The 22,658-nt window shown below is 31.2% G+C and overlaps 2 protein-coding genes across 2 annotated transcripts in view; one reads left to right on the top strand and one right to left on the bottom strand.

Annotated features, from left to right (window-relative positions):
• Positions 1-2,438, bottom strand: part of LOC119612913 — a 3,336-nt gene extending 898 nt beyond the window's left edge. Inside the window, exon 1 of the mRNA XM_037968802.1 lies at positions 1-2,438. This exon is cut by the window's left edge and continues 898 nt beyond it. Within this exon, the coding sequence (XP_037824730.1) occupies positions 1-2,438 (2,438 nt within the window).
• A 1,743-nt stretch (positions 2,439-4,181) lies between these two features.
• Positions 4,182-4,743, top strand: LOC119612910. Its single transcript, XM_037968800.1, has 2 exons — positions 4,182-4,408; positions 4,511-4,743. Exons 1-2 carry the CDS (start codon positions 4,246-4,248, stop codon positions 4,741-4,743), a joined length of 396 nt encoding a protein of 131 aa, XP_037824728.1. The 5' UTR covers positions 4,182-4,245.
• The last annotated feature ends 17,915 nt before the right edge of the window (positions 4,744-22,658 follow it).

Here is a 22,658-nt window from a genome sequence, read left to right as displayed (position 1 = left end):
GCAGCCGCGTAAACCAACTTAGATGAATCGGAAAAACCATGAATTGAACCACATTTAAACGTTCCGATCCAACGAGGAATTTTAATTCTTTCAAGAAACTTTAGATTTTCGCGATGTGTTAACCATCTTTTTTCCATAGCGTCAGGTAAGCGATCATTCCATTCAATGCCAAGCAACCACAAATTTTGAAATTCAATTTTAGCCAGAATTGTAGTAGGGGAAAGCCAGCCTAAAGGGTCATAAAGTTTTGCTGAGTCTGAGAGTAAACTTCTTTTGGTAACTACTGACGTATCTTCAATATTGATCTTAAATGAAAAGCAGTCGTCTATCGTGTTCCACTTGAGTCCAAGAGCCTTTACGGTATTAGGTTGATTTAGTTCAAATATATCAGATTTTTCTCTGTAGTCTACAGGAATCAATTCTAGCAATTCCTTCGAGTTTGTTGTCCATTTACGTAAATTAAACTTGCCTTCATTAAGTAAACTACATAATTGAGTATGCAAATGGTAAGCTTCAGATAGACTATCAGCTCCAGAAATTACGTCATCGACATAAGTATCTGAATTGAACACACTACATGCCATCGGATATTTTTCCTTTTCGTCCAACGCTAGTTGTTGTAAAACCCTAATCGAAAGAAAAGGAGCGGGTGTAGTACCATAAGTAACCGTTGAGAGCTTATAAATTGATATCTGTTCAGAGCCACAATTTCTCCACAAAATTTGTTGAAATTTTCGTTGTTCCTGTACCACAAGTATTTGTCGGAACAACTTCTCCAAATCTGTCCGAAACCCAATTTTAAAACGTTTCCACCGATTTATAATTGTGGGCAAATCATTTTGCAATGCAGGACCAGGTGCTAGTTCCTCATTCAAGGAAGATTGAGCAGACCTTTTACAGCTACCATCAAAAACTACCCTCAATTTAGTGGTAGAACTACTCTCTCTTAACACACCATGAAAGAAACCATTTTTTTCTAAATCACGTGGATTGGTACCGACCTTTTCCATATGTCCGAGACATTCATACTCTTTCATAAAATCTAGATAAAGTTTTCCAAAGTTCTTATTCAATTTACATTTTGACTCAACATTCTTTAAACGAGAAAGTGCTGCATAATCCGTATGACCAAAGACTGGAAGCGGGAGGCCTTTAAGCAATGATTTAAATGGCAGTGATACGGTGTAACGCCCAGATGAATCACGAGAAGTAGTGCTTTTGAAATGTTCTTCGCAAAGGATTTCTTCTTCTGTCAAAGCTCTTTTTTCCAGCAATTCTTCTTGTCCCCAAAAGGACAGCAATTGCTTATCTAATGAACAAACATTTACTGTGATAATGTGCTCAGATGAGTTGTCATGTGAGGGGCCAGAAACTATCCAACCGAAATGTGTGAGTTGTAAGAATAAACCACTTTCAAATTTTTGTTGCTGAGGTAATATGATATCTCCATATACATCTCCTCCTAACAAAAGGTCAATTTCCCCAGGTTTCGAAAAATAAGGATCAGCTAATGAAAATTTCTTTAAATCCGGTAATAATGTTTCGTTTATAGCCATAGGTTGATATGCCGTTATTTTCGGAAGAACTGAAGTCTCGCAATCTATTTTAAAATTTGTTTCGATTCTTGAGAATATTGCAAAATTAACGTATTGCTTTGAAATAGTAGATTGGTTTCCACCTACACCGCATATTTCCACAAAGTTCATTTTATAAGATAAGTTTAAGGCATCTGCAGCCTTTTTGGTTATAAAGGTTGCTTGAGCACATTGATCAAGAAGAGCACGCAAAACAAAATCTCCCTGAGAGGTTTTTAAAACAACACGCATCGTAGCGAGGAGAACTTGGGGCCTTTTCCTCCTGTTATATGTTTTATTATTGTCAACGACATGAGCGGTAACGTTTTCAATACCTTGAGAAGACGAGTATGTTTGAGAAGGTATAACAGGTTCAGGGGTCGGAGTATTAGAAACATGATTTATAAAATACTCATTATGAACAGTGGTATGGTGGTTTTGTTTGCAGACTTCACAGCGAGAAGCTACATGACATTTGTTACTAAAGTGGCCTGGGGTTAAACAATTTCGACATATTCGCTTTGAATTCAAAAAATCTCTTTTTTCACAAGATGGTAAAGCAGAAAACTTGAAACACTTGAAAAGAAGGTGACGCTTATTGCAGCAGGGGCAGTTGTAGTCGGTACTTGCAGCATTTACATAACGTCGAAAATTGTTTCTACTTTTATTTTGATGTTGTGGGGTTTTTGGTTTCGAAAAAGGAACATTAGGGCTTGAATCAGTCTGATCAGAAATAGTTTCTAATGTTCGAAAAGTTGATTCCAAAAATTTGAACAAATCTTCAATAGGAGGGATTTGAGTCGAGGCATTAAGCGATTTCTCCCATTCCTTTCGGGTTTGTACATCTAGCTTGTTTACTGTCATATAAATAAGCATAGCATGCTCACCTTCGGTGTTTATTTCTAAAGTACGTAGTAGGGCAATACTAGTTCGTGTTGTGTCTAAAATCGTCTGAATGCTTTTGGAAGAGCCATCAGACGAAGGTATAGCAAACAGTTTTTTTAAAAATAGTATCAACTATTTTTCTTTTATTATGATATCTATTCTGTAGAGCGGTCCATGCTAAAACGTAGCTTGAATCCGTTGCTGGATATTCGTTCACGAGTTCCTTTACAAGAATTTTTCAAAAAACAAAATTTTTGAACATCGGTTAGCCCAGAATTATTATGGACTAACGAAACGAACATGTCCTGATAAGACATCCAAGTGAGGTAATCACCACTAAAAACTGGCAAATCAATCTTCGGCAAACGAGCCTGAAGCGAAAAGGTTTCATTTCTAGAATGAGAGGGACCAGCAAACGTACTGGACTGAATTCGAGGAGAACGAGTAACAGAAGAATCCATGAAATCGAGCAATTGGCTTTTAAGGGTAAGAAACTCGTCTTGAAATTGATAATAAACATCGTCTTCGAAATACGGAATATTTTCTGTATTAATAGTATTGTCACGGACTACAGCGCATAATTGGGTATTCCCGTCTTTAAATTGCAAAAAATTTGATTCTATTTCGTCTATTCGTATGCGAAGCCATGCGTTTTATGCTGTCTTGAATTATATAACCTAGCAGTACGTTTTAAATTTAAAAATAAATCTTTTTGATCCTCAATAAGATGGTGAATATCCGCCATTTTTGTTCAAAATTTTTTTTATTTTCAGTATTGTATAATACAAAAGGTTATGCAAACATACAGTTTTCCAGAAACCACAAATTAAGGTAACTGTAACGCAGAGTTCCAAACCTTATTTTATTTGTTGCAGCAAGTTTCACTTTTCAAAATATCTTCAAGACTACAAGCGATATTTCCAAGAAGTTCTAGAGCCAAGTTCCGATCGCAAAGCAAGCAGATCTAAGGGCAATAAGATTCCAATTCGTTACTCCAAATAGCACACAATTATTCACCAGTCCCGGGTTCGGCACCATGTAATGTACGAGATTTTAACTTTTCTAAGTTAAAATAATTTTCAATATTTTTTATTTAAACCGAATAAAAATCCTTAAACTCTTATGTAGGGTATTTATTTAAACCGTTATTTAATTTTATTAAATATTTGAAACTAATTACATATAATTAAATGTATGAAAAATCTTCTGTTCGTAGCAAAGCAGTAAAAGCAAGTGAGTTTTAATAATAATTAAAATTTAAAAAGAGCCAAAAAAAGTGCGTATCAATATTTAAATATAGCTTACGCATATAACATACATATTTACATACATGCGAATATGGTAAAAAGTGCGTAGCAAAAAACCAGTATTTTTCTCACTTCTTTTACTGCATTTACTTTAATGAGAGAAATAAATCTCATTTAAGTAAATCTGCATAGAACTACCAAAATTAAAAATGTATGTATGTATGTATGTATGTATGTATGTATGTATGTATGTATGTATGTATGTATGTATGTATGTATGTATGTATGTATGTATGTATGTATGTATGTATGTATGTATGTATGTATGTATGTATGTATGTATGTATGTATGTATGTATGTATGTATGTATGTATGTATGTATGTATGTATGTATGTATGTATGTATGTATGTATGTATGTATGTATGTATGTATGTATGTATGTATGTATGTATGTATGTATGTGGGCCATTAATGAAGCAAAAAGCCAAAGAGTTCGCTGATGCATTGGGACACGAAGATTTTGAAGCTAGCACAGGATGGTTAGACAAATTCAAAAAACGGCAAAAACCTTCTGTGGGGAAAGTGCTGACGCCACCGTTTATGTCAATATTGAAATTGATGTGCAGACCATGGGCATCCCATCCGATGAGAATATTCACATCAGTGTTCTGGAAACTCGTGGAGTTTCGGCAATGGCAGGTACATATGTACATATTTATTTATTAGTTTTGTGTGCATACATACATATTTTAATCCTAATGCCAAATAAATGTGTGATGTACATTAATTTTACATTTATAGAGTCAGATAAGGATGAAGAAGAACCGGCCGGTGAAGAATTGGCTGACGTCAATAAGACGATACCTACATTGGAGCATGTTTCTTCATCAATAGATGAACTTCGAACTTTTGTGGAGATGAGGAGTAATGTGCCGACTAATGTATTTAAATCTCTTAATGTATTAGAAGGTTTTGTTGAGGAAGAGAAATGGAAGAGTGTAATCCAAACTGAAATACCTGATTATTTTAAATAAAAATGGAAAAAATATAATTTTCATATAATGGTTTTTTTTATTTGGTATTACAAGGTTTTCATGTGGAAGAAAAATGAAAAAGTGTAACCCAAAATAATATGCCTAATTATTTTAAATAAAAAGTGGGGGAAAAATATAATTTCTGTATTATGAAGTTTCTATATAATGAAGTGATTTTCTGGTCCCGTCAAGATTCATTATATGGAAGTTCGACTGTATTTTCTAATTATATTAACTTTTACAATCAATACAAATAAATACATTTTAATACTCCACATAAAGATTAAACATTAATTTAATATACATTAAACATTTATACAAACATAGCTACAGACGTTTTTACTAATTTTCTAATTAATATTTGGTTATTTTTGCATACACTCCTCACATTTTATAATCTTTCAATTACAAAAAAAATGTAAAATTTTAGACCTATTTTCTATATTAAATAATATTTAAATTTTGTAGTAAAAATATTACAACCTCATAGTCGCGACTATCGTTTTATTTAGTATTTTCGTCGTTACATCCCAATTGGCAAAATGATCGTAGACGACATTGTCGTTGACGATTCGTGAACGAAATTTTTGAATTTGTCCCCAATTGCTGAAGCTGGCTAAACGACAATGTGTAAGAATTCTTCGTTAACGACAAGATTAGTGACATAGACCTCAAGGTTGTCATCTTTAAAACCCTATTAAAGACAAGTTGAGCGACAACATCTTAAATATTGTCCGCTATTAACAATGTTAAAGACAAAATATAGGATACTGTCTTCAAAAATGTCTTCTATCGGACGCATATGATGACAAGATGAGCGACTGTGTCTTGAATGTTGTCATATATCTAACTCTGTTGACGACTATATGAACGACTAATTCTTAAACGTTGTCGCCAATAATTTTACATGCAGACAAGGCAAACGACAATGTCTTCAATGTCGTTATATAATTCTGTTATTGGCGACACTATGGGCAATATTGCTGTCAATATTGTCCTCTATCAAATATTGATTCACTGTACATATGTAAGTATATACTTACATATGTACAGTGAATCAAATAAGTTTTTTGCCTACCTTTTTATTCCCTTCACCTTCGTGAGAAGGGTATATATAAGTTTGTCATTCTGTTTGTAATTTCTATAATATCATTTTCCGACCCCATGAAGTATATATATTCAGGATCCTTAAAGGTAGCGGAGTTGATTAAGGTATGTCCGTCTGTCTGTCCGTCTGTGTGTTTGTTGAAATCAATTTTTAGAGGACCCCAGATAGTGGCGAGATCCAAATCTTAAATAATTCTGTTAGACATGCTTTCGAGAAGATCGCTATTTAAAATCAGCAAAATCGGTCCATAAATACCGGAGATATGAGCAAAAATCCGAGACAACCTCTGAAAAATTCATAAAAAATACTATTTTTTTCATGCTTTGATATAAGCAACAACAAAAACACTGCTTATTCATTGAATATTCGTTTCATATGTTTGGATGGCTGTGTGTTTCATTGCCTTGTGTATATTGTTTTTGTTTCTTGGTGCATTCAGTTTCGTATGTTTGGATGTCTGTTGGTTTCATTGCGTTGAGTATTTTGTTTTTGCTATTTTTATGAGTTTTTTGTTTCGTATGTTTCATTGCCTTGTGTATATTGTTTTTGTATTTTGGTGTATTCAGTTTCGTATGTTTTAATGTCTGTTGGTTTCATTGCGTTGTGTATTTTGTTTTTTGTGTATTTCGTTTCGTATGTTTGGATACCTGTTGGTTTTACTGCCTTGTGTATTTTGTTTTTGTGTGTGTTTATTTCGTTTAGCGATGTTGTTGTTCGTTTTGCTATTGCCATAATAATGATATAAACGGGAAAATGAAATAAATTAAAATTTTATAGAATTGAATTTTTTTAAATACACTGTGGTGAAGGGTATATAAGATTCGGCACAGCCGAATATAGCACTCTTACTTGTTTAAAGAGAATTTTGTTTTTTGGTCATAAATAAAATAATATAAAATTCAAACAAAAAGGTAAAAAGTTAATTTATTTTTTAATTGCTTTTTGGAATTTATTGCTTTATTGTTAAAAGAACACGTGTAAGTATTTTTCAATTGTAATTTTCAAAAATCATATCCTTATAGTGTAAAACTGTGTAGTTATTTGCGTTAAAAATGTTTAAAGGGAAATAATGAGGCAATTCCAATATAAAAAATTAGTTTAGATTTTTAGAACAAGTGTAAATCAATGAAATTCAATTATAAATTCAATCATTAAAAAATATAAAATATAGAAATTGAATTATTAAAAAGCGCACTGGGTTGTCTTTCAAAATCTTTAACTGCCAAAGGAGAGCGACTTGTATTCAAGCAAAAACCATTGAAGTCCCCATTTATCTTCTCCAAAGTCCATATACGAACTTAAAAGAACACTATGTTTAAATTTAGACCTCTCAACAGACCTTAGGTTGCTTGGAAACAATATAAAGTGAACTATCATGTGGTACAGGAAAAATACTTAATTTAGATATTTACAAATAGAGGCGGTTCTCATCACCTAAGGTCCACAAAAGCAATATTTTTCAGCTAATACATACACTTATATATCGTTAGAACCCAAATCAAGAATAACTATCCAAATCCAACTACGCCTACTGTATTTTATTCATAAAATAAAGCATTTAAAATATCAGGTAGAAAATCAAGATTTTAGCATGTAATAGTTTTATAGTGGTATACGGTGATATCCCCATACTTAGAGTGGCTAGGATGGTACTTAGTGTTGGCTTTATTGAATAAGAATCAATATTATACAATTCTAAATAAAATTCTTACAGTACTCCCCAAAATAGATGGGGTTTCCGTAATGTAGTTTTTTGTTTATCAATACAAAATGACTGAAAACCCAGATTATTTTGTTAAAATATGTAGTTTTATACCCCAATAAACATTTCTTCTAGGTCCAAATCCACTGATTTTCTAGCATATCATGTATCCATTTCAAAAAACGATAGATTTCATGTTAAGTCAAATATTGATAAATTCTTATAGGTATATAGGATAATAAATCGGTTAAAGAAATGTCCAAATTTAGTCGTACCACTACATAAATATCTATAAAATTTTATTTTAATATACAGGAGTAGTAAAATTGTATTAAATATATTATATAGCAATATTAAAAAATAAACAAAAAACCTAAAAAAGCAAAATACTTTATAGACCTAAAAAATTAACAATACGTTCACATTTTATCAAAAATCTCGTTAGTTAATATCACGATTTTACTTTTTTGGTAGAAAATTAAAATAACTTAACTTTGTAAAAAATAATTGTTCAGGCAACGTTTTTTCTTAAGATTTATAAAATTTTACATAGGCAAATTAATTGATTCACTGTATGTACAGTTAGTTAACTGTATGTACCCACTAAACAATTTTTGCAGAATTCGTAACGAGTTCTTACCGACAGTCTTCACAAGTTGCCGATTTCGTATCCGAATTCCGTCAGAATTCGTTACGAAAATCGTAAACGGTTGCTCGGAATTCGGAACTCTATGTCTGAGGAAATTCGGAAATATGTGCAGAGCTGTCGGTCAGATTTCGGTACGAAATCTGATGTAAATTTCTGGGAAAATTCTGAAGGAATTTTAGACAAATCTGATTGAAGTCGGACAAATGTCTGATACCATTTCTGACATTCTTTCGACATTTCGCACAAAAGTCTGATCAAATATAAGAAAGTCTGATGTCTGATAACATGTCCGACAGTTCGTTCAAAAGTCTGATCAAGTATAAGATAATGGCTTGACTTTTCTGATCAACGTCTGATGAAAACTATTTTCATATACATATATAATTTATTATGGTTTAATTTTATTAATTTTAATAATAATTTATTAGCTTCCATTATTCATGACTTCGTAAGGGTACATAAATAAATAATAGAAACTTATAGATTATTTTTAAAATTAATAAAATTAAACCATACTACTTACATATCAAATACGAAAATAGAGTTCATTATATACATCTATTTAAAATTATTTAATTAAATCATAAAAAATGATGTAATTTTTTTCTAATTTTTGTTTATTAACAAAGTTTAGAAAAATAATCATCACATATGAAGATGTTGCTTACTTGATTTCCAAAGACCAACTGAGAAAATAAAAATTAAATTTCCTTTAAAGTACAGTTGACGAAATTCAAAATATAAACAGGTTTTTGCATAATGTTTATTAAAAAAACAAAATTTCCTTCAGATAATGTGCAGAGTTGTCGCAAAGTTTTCTTACAAAAGTACTGAAAATGGGAACAAAATGACCCTGCAAAAAATATCAGAAAATGTGCAGACTATTCTGTTAAATATCTAAAGGACATTTATATTATTCGCTTAATTGTCTTACTTCAGAAAATGTACAGACTATTCTCCTTTATGTCTAAAAAATAATATAGGAATAAAAAGCAAATTGTCCTCCGCCAATGTGCAGATTTGTCTCATAATTGTCGTAACACTGAAATTCCCTTTGGACAATGTGCAGACAAGTCTGATGTTAATATTTTAATACTTCAGAAAATGTGCAGAAAAGTCTATAGGGTTCTTTTTATTTTAAAATTTCATGTGGGCAAAATGCCACGCCCATATACATAATAAGTATTTAAAATCACATATCTCAGAAACTGCAACAGCTAGAGTCCTCAAATTTGGTACAGACTACTTTGACAACCACGTGAACATATATATATAGTGGGCGTGACCCCTCCCATTTAAAGAAAATCTTAAATTAGTATATCTGAGAAAATATAACAGCTCTAATTTTTCGGAGCCACTTTAGTATCAACATGAATATTTAGTACAAAAAATTAGCGGAATAGCAATAGGGGGCGTGGTACTCCCATATGAATTAAATACAAAAAATCGTTTATTTGGGAAACTATTGGAGCTGGAATCTTAAAATTTTACACGAAGCACTTTTACATCTATGTGAACATTTTGGAGGAAAAATTGGCGGACTAGCAATAGGGGCCGTGGTACCTCCCATATCAACTAAATAAAAAATTCGTTTATCTGGAAAACTGTTAGATCTAGAATCCTCAAATTTTGCACGAAGAACTTTGACATTCATTTTAACATTTGGCACTTCCCATATGAATTAAATACAAAAATTCGTTTATCTAGAAATTATTAGAGGTAGAATCTTAAAATTAATATAAAAGTGAACATTTAGAAGTAAAATGTGCGGACATTCATTTGGAGTTCTTGGAACCTTTCATATGAATTAAATACAAAAATTTGTATATCTGAGAAACTATTAGAGCTAAAATTCTTAAACTTTGCGCTAACAACCCTGACATGTGAATATTTGAATGTAGAATCCTAAAATTTTGCACAAAGAATTTTCACATTCATGTGAACATGGGAGGTACCGTACCTCTATTGTGGACTATAAAAAGGGGCTATGGTATCTCCCATATGGATTAAAATAAAAATTCGTATAACAGGGAAACTAACAGAACTAGAATCTTCAAAAATCATAAAGTGCGGTTTTTATTTATACTGTTTTAAGGGTAGCAAAGCACACTGGGTATAGCTAGTATAAAATATATGTATGTGGGTATTTTAAATATGTTAGCAAGTTGCTGCAAAATATATTGCTTATGAAAAAAATTTATATTTGTCTGTAAGCTGCAATATGCAATAGCTTGTATGGGTAAATATTTTTCGCAAAAATACTACAAAAATTTTGAACAGTACCATATTTTAAATATGCATATTTCTAAATATGAGGAAAATACATATTTATTGCAAATTGAAAAATATAAATAGAAAAGCAATTACTAATATTTAAACTCTGCTAGAAACATGAAATTGAACATGTAGAGCCCGGAGTAAATGCGAACCTATAAAAGGGGAATTTTTGGTACTTTTTCATTCTTTAATTGGTACTTTTTTAATGTTCTATAGCAGACACATACTATTAAGTATTTATTGTGTGTATTAAGCAGCAGAGAACCGTATTCAAGTCAACATTTAGTATTAGTACACTGTAAAGTAGTATTAGTACACTGTAAAGTAGTATTAGTACACTGTAAAAATAACAAAATAAAATATTTTGCGAGCAAATACACCTTTAATGTACATAAACACACATTAATAAATTATTTCAATAAAGCGTGGAAAAATAAAATGTAATTTCATGAAAAACTAAATATTTGTATAAATAATAAATATTATCTATAAAAAATTATAATTCTGTTTCATTTATTTAATGTTTTTTATAATTAAACAAATATTTTTGATCATCCATATTTTTTATAAAAACAACAATTTTCCCAATTAACATCAAACATTTCGCTATGTGTATTAAAAGAGGACATAACATGCATTAAAAATTTTCGCAACAACAAAACAACAAACAAGTTTTTATTTCACTTAAACATAGACACACCAATACACGCAAGCTTCAGCAGAATTTTCAGGCCTATATCCCAGCTAGCATTTACATGATTCATTGGCGAGCGCGATGATTTTGCGACTATTTTTTTAATCGTCCACACGATTGTCCTCATTTTGTGAATCTTTTTTCAATCTTCCATACGATTGTTTCATTTTGTGACTCGTTTTATAATCGTCCTGACGATTATTAAAAAAAATATATATTTTAATGTACCAAAAGATGCTTTTGCGAGTAATTTTGGCGATTGTTGAACGAATTAATCGTCGCTTATGTATTTTAGCGATCATCGGAGGATTGTTGTTAGTCAACGATCATATTTTACTCTTCCAAATGATGCATATATTATTGTCAAACCGGTTTATTTATATTACGCAACAATCGCCGATTACGGATTCTGGAGATAGTTGGGCGAATTTTACCGTTATACGTATAAACGTTTAGCAAAAACAAATTATTTTGTCTTCTTTTCAACTCAGTTTATAATCAGTGTCGAGACAAGTAAGAATAAAAAGTGGTTTTTGAAGTTTATTAAATTAAAAATTTAATTTTTAATAAAGTTTCTTATAAATACTAAGTGTATTAACTAAAAAGTGTTTTATTAGAAATCAAAAATTAAATTTATAATATAAAATAATTTATAATGCTATCAAATAAAGCAATAAGATTAAAAAGCAAACGAGAAGCAAAAAAAATGATGGAGTCTGCTTATAATGAAGTGGGATCATCCAAAAAACAAGTTAAAGGCAGGGAAACATCTGATTGCGATGATGTCCCAATGAAAGTCAGTTCTTTCGAAAAATTGGTTGAATCGGATTTCACTGAAACATCATCCGTTTGCGATAATTTTCCAGTTGAATATATAGAAGAAGTGAATTGGCCGAGTAATGAAAGTGTGAAAGAGAAAATTAGACTTTGGACAGTAAAACACGGGTTAACTACAACTGTGGTCAACGAGTAAAACTGTAAAACAGTTGGAAGAATTACATAAACAAATAGAAGAGAACGTGGATATTGTAGCTCAATTGGTATGTATATAATTATCCGTCTATGTACATATTTTTTAATATAAACATACATATATACATATATTCATATCAAAATTTTTACAGAAATACGTTATTGGTAAAGTGGGTGGCGACAGCTCCAACTCGTTTGTCAGGAATGCAATTAAAAAAATGCTGAGCGATGATGTGGCTGCAAAATTGAGTTGGCGTGGAACGAACAGTAAGCCCAGTATTCAGGAATTCAATATAACGAAAATTATAACAAGTAAGTATTTTTTATAACATGATTTTACTGAATTCTAATTATTTTCTTTTTAAAGGTGTCTGCCATTCAAAATTTCCGAAAGCTGATGATGCAGGTATAAATAAGGTATTACAACAACATTTTGTTCATGCTGGTGACCGTCTCAGAAAGAGTGACCGAACCAAAAAGATTGATGAAGCCAAGAAAATTGACGATTTGGCTGAAAAATAACTTTATTTTTTAATAATTTTTCTATTGCATAATTATTTCCATTATTCATATGTATGTATTTATTTTCATAATTGAATTCAAATTTATAAAAATAACTTTATTTTTTAATAATTTTTCTATTGCATAATTATTTCCATTATTCATATGTATGTATTTATTTTCATAATTGAATTCAAATTTATATTTAATTTATATTTAATGACAAAAAATGCCAATGCAATAAACAGTATAAAACGAATATCAATACTTTTTATTTTTAGCATATTTTTAGGCATTTTAGGATCAATTAAAATCTTCTTTACGATCGTTCCAAGACTCTTCTATAATTCTTTTTATCGCATCGTAGAAGATTCATTAAGACGATTTTGTAAAGATTATGTTTATCGCATCGTAGAAGATTCATTAAGACGATTGTGTAAAGATTCTGTTTATCGCATCGTAGAAGATTCATTAAGACGATTGTGTCAAGACTCTTTTTAACACATCGTAGACGATTCATAGAGAAGAGTCGCGGCTGTGACACAGTTACTCCCGTTGCGTTGAACTTTCGTAATTGGAATACGATATCGTTGAAGATTAATTTAATCGCCACCTCCAATCGCGGAAGATCCTTTTTTGAAAGAAAATGCTAGCTGGGTACACGCGGGCATTGAATTATTCAATTCAATTATATTAAACATAGAAACTCAAAACTAAGCATTCAGGGACTTACAGTGTCTCTCATAAGTATTCGAATTTAATGTATTATGAAAACAGACATCATTTTATAATAGATTTTGTGGGAAAAATAAAAAAATAAATTTATTATGTTGTCCAGACAGTTCTTAAATTTTATATCACATTTTAAAAATTAACAAGTTAGAGTGTTATATTCGGCTATGCCGAATCTTATATACCCACCATCAAACCTCGTTTGACTCGAATGAAACTTACTTATGTCGAATTTCATCTATATACTCGTATATTTAGGCCAGTTATAAGCGTTAAAGTAATTTTCTGAAGGGGACCATATATAGGGGGGTAGGGTCAATTATGGGTCGATCCTCATAAAATTTGGTAGATAGAATTTGGTTCGTATTAAATTTATTTGTGTCGAATTTCATCGCTACACTCGTATTTTTAAACCATTAATGAGCGTTGCAGTCATTTTCTGAAGGGGACCTTATATGGGGGGTAGGGTCAATCATGGACCGATCCTCATAAAATTTTTTAGATAGATTTTGACTCGTATGAAACTTACTTATGTCGAATTTCATCTATATACTAGTATTTTTAAGCCAGTAATGAGCGTTAAAGTCATTTTCTGAAGGGGACCTTATATGGGGGGTAGGGTCAGTTATGGACCGATCCTCATAAAATTTCGCATATTGATTTTGGATCATAAGAAACTTACTTATGTCGAATTTCATCGCTATATTCGTATTTTTAAACAAGTTATGGCTGTTAAAGCTGCTTTTCGAGGGGCCACTTGTATGGGGGCTATCCGAAAACGTGGACCGATATTGCCCATTTTCAATACCAAACAAACCTTACCTATAAGAAATATTTATGTGAAATTTCAACCCTCTAGCTCTTTCCATTCGGACTCTATCGTGCTTTCAACAGACAGACAGACGGACGGACGGACAGACGGACAGACATGGCTAGATCGTCTTAGAATTTAATGAGGACCCAGAATATATATACTTTTGTGGGTCTATGACCAATATTTCTATGTGTTACAAACGGAATGACAAAATCAATATACCCCCATCTTTTTTGATGGTGGGTATAAAAAAAAAATAATTTACTTAAACTAATTTAACTTTTTTTAAAAAAAGTATAAAAAATAGCTTCACAAAAATATTCGAATTTTTTGTATAAATCATATTTAGATTAGCATTATGAAGTAAAAATAAATAATTAAAATGAAATTAATGTTTTGTATAGTAGCCTTTGTTTTTAAAAACAACATCCAAGCGTCGTGGGACCGTTTCTACCAATTTATGGAATAGTTCTGGCGTTATTATGTCCCATTCTTCATGCAAAGCAACCGTATGTTTTTTTTTGGAGGATAATGAGTGATTTAAAAGTTGTTCTTGTAAATATAACCACAAATTTTCAATGGAGTTTAAGTCCAGACATTAACTCCATTGAAAATTTGGTGAAAGAAGATACTTAGTGTCGTAAATGATCAACATTTTCACGTACCAGGTCGTGTATTTTGGGTCGTTTTTCTGTTGAAAAATAAATTGAATTGGTTATAGCCTCATTTTGGTGGTACTAGCATGAAAATTCTGCTCTAAAATTGACAAGTGGACCTTCTAGTCTATAATTACAATAATAAATTTAAGCAGTCCAACACCGTGGACGGACACAGAACCCCAAAATATGGCAGAGCAACTTGGGTCCTTTACAGTTGGTTTTAAATTAGATAATTCCAAGGCATCTCTGAGCTTTCGCCATATCATTTGACGACCATCTGAGCCAAAAATATTATATTTGTTCCAATCGTCGAAGATAACCTCCTTCCAGAATCCAATAATCTTACTTATGGGTCTATTTGCGGAGTCAAGGCACTTAACATCGATTAACTTCGATATGAGCGGTTTCCACCTTGGTACTTGACCATGCAAATTATTGCTCCCTAGTATTTTGCGCACAATTTCGACACTAATTTTTATTCACAGGACTGTCCTGAGTTCGTTATTAATTTTTGGAGCTGATAGATGATGGTTCCTTCGGTATTTCCTCAGTATTTCTCTGTCGTCCTGTATTGACAGCAGTTTTGGACGACTTGATAATGGTAAATACTCGATGGAATTCTTTGTTCCATGCGTGTAATGACAAAATATATTGTCGATGGGAATCTGTCAAACATTTCCTATATGTATTTAATTGATCGGCCTTGATTATACAGATATAAATTAATTTTTTAATTTGTATTGATCAACTCTTTTTCTTTGAACTTTTTAAACGCTTACACAGGAAGGATTTACAACATAATTATGCAAATTTCCAAAAAAATATAATGTTAAATATTCCATATAACCACTACCTGAATAATGAGTTAATTAATGGGCAATAAAACACGTGTTCAGGGATTCTAAAAAAGTTCTTAGAAAAAATTCGAATATTTTTGCGCAGTACCTGAAATTACCCTTTTTGGGTTTTTTCCATTTTCTTGGAAACCATTAATGAGTTTTTATTACTTTTTTCCTGTATTTCGTAAAAATAATATAAATTAATAAAATTTCATTAAAAAATTTTAAATAATATTATAATTTTTAAAGTAGCATCATAAAATAACACAGTAATTCATAAAAAATAATAAATTCGAATATTTATGTGAGACACTGTATGTGAATGAAAATCTAAAATGAAGTATTTTCCAGTACTTTTTCGTTCTTTAACTGGTACTTTTTGAATTTTCGAAAATATTGAACATAGAAACATGAAATAAAATAAAATATGTCTTTTAGTATGCTTTCGTCTTCAACTGATACTTTTTGAGATTTCTAAAATATTGAATATATGTATAAACATATTGAAACTATAGTCAATTATTAATTATTGAATATCTATGAATTATTGAACCTAGGAACCTGTATGAAAATCTATAAAAGGGGACTTTTTATACCCTACACCACTTTAGTTGGGAGGGTTTATTTGGTTTATGCTGATGTTTGTAACGCACAATAATATGGTCCTATACCCACCTTAAAGTATACCAATTGGCTTAGAATCATTTTCTGAGTCGATTTAGCTTTGTCCGTCCGTCTGTCCGTCCGTCATGTAAACCTTGTAATCAAACTACAGGTCGCAATTTTGACGATAATTAAATGAAATTTGGTACATGATCTTCTATTGTCCCAGGGACGAAGCCTATTGAAAATTGTTACGATCGGTCCATTATTTCACCTTGCCCCATACAACTGAACCCCTAAATAGGCCTTGTAAACCTTGTAATCAAACTACAGGTCGCAATTTAGAAGATAATTTAATGAAATTTGGCCACGATCTTCTATAGTATCGGAGACGAATCCTATTGAAAATGGTTTACATCGGTCCATTATTTTACCTAGCCCCCATACAACTGAAGGCTCTTAAGTTCATAATTATGTTTAATATACTCGTATCTCGACAAAAAGCTGCGAAACCAAGTTCTATACTAGCCTTTATGATTCTCATGAATTTTATAATTATAGGGTCTCATTTGACCATAGCCCCTATACAAAGCCCCATTCAAAATTTGACTTAAATATCAACAATTTTATTTAACAATAAATGGCTTAAGTACATCTGAGACAAGGTAGAATTCAACTTAAATGCTTTATTATGAAAACTAACATTTTAATTTTGTAACAGGTGTAGAGTATTATATGGTCGGCCTCGCCCGACTATAATTTCTTACTTGTTTATATTTCAGGTATAAATATCGTCACCTGAAACCCAAACGGTTTTACGCAAAAACGCAAATCGATTTTATTGTTGATTCTAATGTATTGCTTCAAAACAAATGTCCACACCAAAATTTGGACTACTACGACCAACATTATCGATTTTATTGACATCAGTGGTGATAGAGGGTATATATAAGTTTGTCATTCCGTGTGTAACACCAAGAAATATTCATCTGAGACCCAACAAAGCATATATATTCAGGGTCCTCATCAAATTCTGAGTCGATTTAGCTATGTCCGTCTGTCTGTCTGCCTAAAACACGCTCACGTTAAATCTAAGCAAGAGAAATCAACCAAATTCACCAAAAATATTCATTGTTATACTAAGCAGTTTGGTATTGAAAATCAGCAAAATCGGTTCACAACGTTAAAAGTTATGAGTAAAAATTTCAGAATACCTCGAAAAATTGTGTGTTTTTTCGTAATTCTTAAGTCGTTTTCTCAGAAACTACAAAAGATAATTCGGTGAATTTTGTCACACATTATTTTTTTACCCAGGGATTAATTATGTTGGAAATCAAAATAATTGATCCAAAATTTCCCATAGCCCCCATACAAAGGTATATATTACCAGAAACTAGTTTATCATTAATAACTCCCTCAAATATATCAGTATCAATACAACATTTTGTACATACAAATACAATATGAACAGAAATCATACTACCAACGTAGATCTCAGTCGGTCCACAATTGGTCATAGCTCTCATATAAGGTCCACTGCCGATAATCAAATAAACGCACATATTTCATTGACAAATAAAGCTATTGTGATAAAATTCGAGTTAAATATATTTTGTGTACATACAAATCATTCTACGAAATTTTTTACGGATCGGTCAATTATTGGTCATAGCTCCCATATAAGGCCCACTTCACGTAAAAGCACACATTTCATTGTCAAATAAAGCTATCTTAATAAAATTCGACTCAAATATGTTTTGTCTAAATATGAATCACTCTTTGAAATTTTTTCCGTATAGGCCCACAATTGGTCATAGCTCTCATATAAGGTCCATTTCCGAAAATCACTTAAACGCATATTTTTCATTGAATTCTAAAGCTATAGGGATGAAATTCGACTTGAATATGTTTTGTGTACATATAAATCATTCCACCACTTTTTTCCCGGATCGGTCCATTATCGGTCATAGCTCCCATATAAAGCCCACTTCCGAAAATCACTTAAACGTACATATTTCATTGTCAAATAAAGTTATCTTGATAAAATTCGACACAAATATGTTTTGTCTTTATATGAATCACTGTACGAAATTTTTTCCGGATAGGCTCCCGTATAAGGTCCACTTACGAAAATCTGTTAGACGCATGTATTTCTTTGAATAATAAAGCTATCGGGATAAAGTACGACTTCAATATGTTTTGTGAGCATATAAATAATTCTACAAAATTCTTTCCGGATCGGTCTATATTTTGAAATAACTCCTACATACGGTCCACTTCAAAAAATCACTTAAACGCACATATTTCATGATCAAATAAAGACATTTTGATAAAAATCGACACAAATAAGTTTCGTGTACATATATATTAACCAGGGTTCAGAAAAATTCATGTATGAACACATAAATTTATTTATGATAAATTGACACGAGTGTACTTTTCAAACTTTTTGTTGTATGCTCACTTTTGCAAAATGAGTAGCTAAGAATTGTTTTCATTTTAAGCATTCTTAAATGTAAACATTTATTTTTTTATTTAGATACAATTCGCGTATATGAATTGTGAGAAGTAACAAATGTAAAATGTATAAATTTGAGAGACCCTCTCATCACTCTCATTAAAGTATATACTCATTAATGTTGTTATTTTTTTAATAATATAACTTTTTGTAGTTTGTTTCTTATATTCATATGTGCGTTGTTTGTGTTATTTGCTACTTTATTTTGTTTTTAGGGTCCGGGAGTTATGGTCCTCCAAAGTTTTGATATATAATTGAATATATCTCGATTACTGATAAAAATATTAATTTTTAAACTTACATAACTCTTGCAATTTATGGGTTACAGCTTTCAAACATATATCATCCGAAAGCCCCAAGTCTACAAAATTATGTGCGATGAGGTACCCTTATATCGATATATTTATGAGATAACGGTACATTTGTAAAAAAAGTCGAAATAAAAAAACATAAAATTTGACCATGGCTCTCAAAGGGTTAATGGTATGTCATTTTATACATCAATAGAAACCTCTTTCATAGACCTTTCCAATGATACCCATTTCGACCATATCGGTTAATCAGTAATCCAGATATATTAAATTATATATCAAAACTTTGGAGGCCCATAACTCCCGGACCCTAATAGAACGGATAATTTGTTGTCCTTTGTTGAAGTCACAAGGAAAAGTACTATCATTTGGTACAAACAAATTTTTAAAATCAGCTGGATTAGAACGCTAGATTTATGCCCCGAAAAGGGCCTTTGAGCTCATAATTATGTTAAATGTACCTATATCTCGATAAAAAGTGGCACAAATAAGTTCTATACAATTCTTGATGACCTTGCCAAATTTCATAAAGATCGGGCCTCATTTGACCCTAGCTTCCATACAAAGTCTCCTTAAGAAAATTACTTGATTGTCTAAAATTCACATATAAACACCAATATCGCGTTGAATTTCAGCACAAATATTATATTAATATAAATCCAATCGCAAAATTGTATCCCTTGCCCCCATATAAAACCCCCTTTCTGAAAATGAGTTTTTCGTCCATAAATTGCTTAAATGTATCGGAAACAAGGTTATTTTGAAGATAAATACTGTTTTATGAAAACTAAATCACATTTAATATTCATAACTGGTGTAGGGTATCATATGGTCGGTCACGCCCGACTATACTTTCTTGTTTTATTGATATTAATAAAAAACTTAACTATTTTAAATTTTTTTGAATATGACAATTATGAGCAGACGGTTATTTATGATTAATACATCATTGGAGGCGGCTTTAAAACTCCTTCCAAACGATAACCCATATTGAATATATTGTTTCAAAACAAAACTAAAATTTAAAAATAATAATTTAAAAATACCTATTTTAAATTTGGTCCAGCTCACAAACGGTCATCTTTAGACTTAAAATATTTTGAGAATCATCATAAAACAAATTAAGGTAAATTTTGAGAGGGGTAACAAAAACACGTTTTTGCTTTCCATACAGAGTGAGCCGGTCTAATGTAAATTTTTTAAGTTCTAAATCGATCTAGCTGAGAACAGGTTTAAATGATCATGCTATGAAACTCGATAATTCCCTGGGGAATTTTCCATAACTTTTATAATTTTCAACCAATTTTTATACCCTCCACCACCATCAGTGGTGGGTATATATAAGTTAGTCGTTCCGTGTGTAACACCAAGAAATATTCATCTAAGACCCAACAAAGTATATACTATATACTCTGGGTCCTTATCAAATTCTGAGTCGATATAGCTATGTCCGTCTGTCTGTGTAAAACACGCTCACATTAAAACTAAGCAAAGGAAATCAACCAAATTCACCCAAAATATTTATTATTATCCTAAGGCAGTTTGGTATTGAAAATCAGAAAAATCGGTTCACAACGTAAAAAGTTATAAGTAAAAATTTCAGACTACCTCGAAAAAAATTACGTTTTCTTCAACATTCTTTTGAAGTTTTCTCAGAAACTGCCAAAGATATTTCGACGAATTTTGTCACACATTATTTTTTTAGGCCAGTGATCAATTATGTTCAAGATCTTTACAATCGATAGAATATTTCCCATAGCCCCCATACAAAGGTGTATATTCCCGAAAATTAGTTTATCGTTAATAACTCCCTCAAATATATCGGTATCAACACAAAATTTTGTACATGCAAATATAATATGAACAGAAATCATACAGTCAACGTAGATCTCAGTCGGTCCACAATTGGTCCACTTACGAAAATCACTTAAACTAATATATTTCATTGAATTATAAAGCTATCGGAATAAAATTCGATACAAATATATTTTGTCTAAATATGAATCATTCTACAAATTTTTTTACGAATCGGTCCATTATTGGTCATAGTTCCCATATAAGGCCCACTTCCGAAAATCACTTAAATGCATATATTTCATTGTCAAATAAAGCTATCGGGATACAATTCGACACAAGTATGTGTTGTATACATACAAATCATTCTACAAATTTGTTTACGGATCTGTCTATATAAGGCCCACTTCCGAAAATCACTTAAAAACACATATTTCATTGACAACTAAAGCTATCGTGATGAAATTCGGCATAAATATATTTTGTCTAAATATGAATTACACTACAAAATTTTTTCCGGATGGGCCTATAATTGGTCATAGCTCCCATATAAGGTCCACTTCCGAAAATCACTTAAACGCATATATTTCATTGAATTCTAAAGCTATTGGGATAAAATTCGACATATATGTTTTGTGTACATTCAAATCATTCCACAAAATTTTTTACGGATCGGTCCAATATTGGTCATAGCTCCCATATAAACCCCACTTCCGAAAATCACTTAATTTTTTTCCGGAAAGGCTCATAGTAGGTCATAACTCCCATATAAAGTCCACTTCCGAAAATCACTTAAACGCATTCATTAAATTCTAAAACTATAGGGATAAAATTCGACTTGAATATATTTTGTGTGCATATAAATCATTTTACCACTTTTTTCCCGGATTGGTCCATTCTTGGTCATATCTCCCATATATGTCCCACTTCCGAAAATCACTTAAACTTACATATTTAATTGTTAAATAAAGTTATCTAGATAAAATACGGCACAAATATGTTTTGTCTTTATATGAAACACTCTTCGAAATTTTTCCGGATTGGTCCATATATGGTAATAGCTCCTATATAAGGTCCACTTCAAAAAAACCACTTAAGCGCACATATTTCATTATCAAATAAAGATATCTTGATAAAATTCGACAAAAATATGTTTTGTGTAAGGTCATAGCTCATATACATATAAAGCACTTTCGAAAATTACCTAAACGCACATATTTCATTAATTAGTAAATCTATTATAGTAAAATTCGAATTGAATTTTTTTTGGCATATAAATCTTTATACGAAATTTTTTCCTTATCGGTCGATAATTGGTCACAATTCCCATATAAGGACCATTATCGAAAATTGCTGAAATGCACATTGACAATCAAAGTTATCGGGATAAAATTCGACATAAATGTGTATTTTGTATATATAAATCATTCTACGGAATTAATATACATTTTTCTCGACCTTATTAAAATAAGTTAGACATATGCATAAATGTTAGTACCCTCAATACTGAAAATTAGATATTTAAATGAGTTTTAATAAAAAGTAGCTTGCTGGTAGAGGGTATTTAAGATTCTGCATAGCCGAATATAGCACTCTAACTTGTTTTGTTTTATATTTTTCTAAAATAAAAAGTAAATGTAATTATTTAATGGAAACATTTTGCAAAAACTGAAAACAGTCGATATTTTCCCTGTCATAATGTCCATGGACTTTATAACACTTTTAAAACATATGTAAATGTA

This window comes from Lucilia sericata, unplaced genomic scaffold, assembly GCF_015586225.1.
Source record: "Lucilia sericata isolate MDLA Ls3-8-SP2 unplaced genomic scaffold, ASM1558622v1 Contig001871F_arrow, whole genome shotgun sequence".
In the NCBI taxonomy this organism is placed as follows: domain Eukaryota; kingdom Metazoa; phylum Arthropoda; class Insecta; order Diptera; family Calliphoridae; genus Lucilia; species Lucilia sericata.
The sequence above is the reverse complement of the archived record's forward strand: the minus strand, read 5'-3'. Positions and strand labels throughout refer to the sequence as shown.

Excerpts from the sequence above, each read along its gene's own strand:
- LOC119612910 (XM_037968800.1), top strand. The coding sequence starts at position 4,246 with ATGGTTAGACAAATTCAAAAAACGGCAAAAACCTTCTGTGGGGAAAGT. Across the intron at positions 4,409-4,510 it reads TGGAGTTTCGGCAATGGCAG|AGTCAGATAAGGATGAAGAA; the intron begins GTACATATGTAC and ends TTACATTTATAG.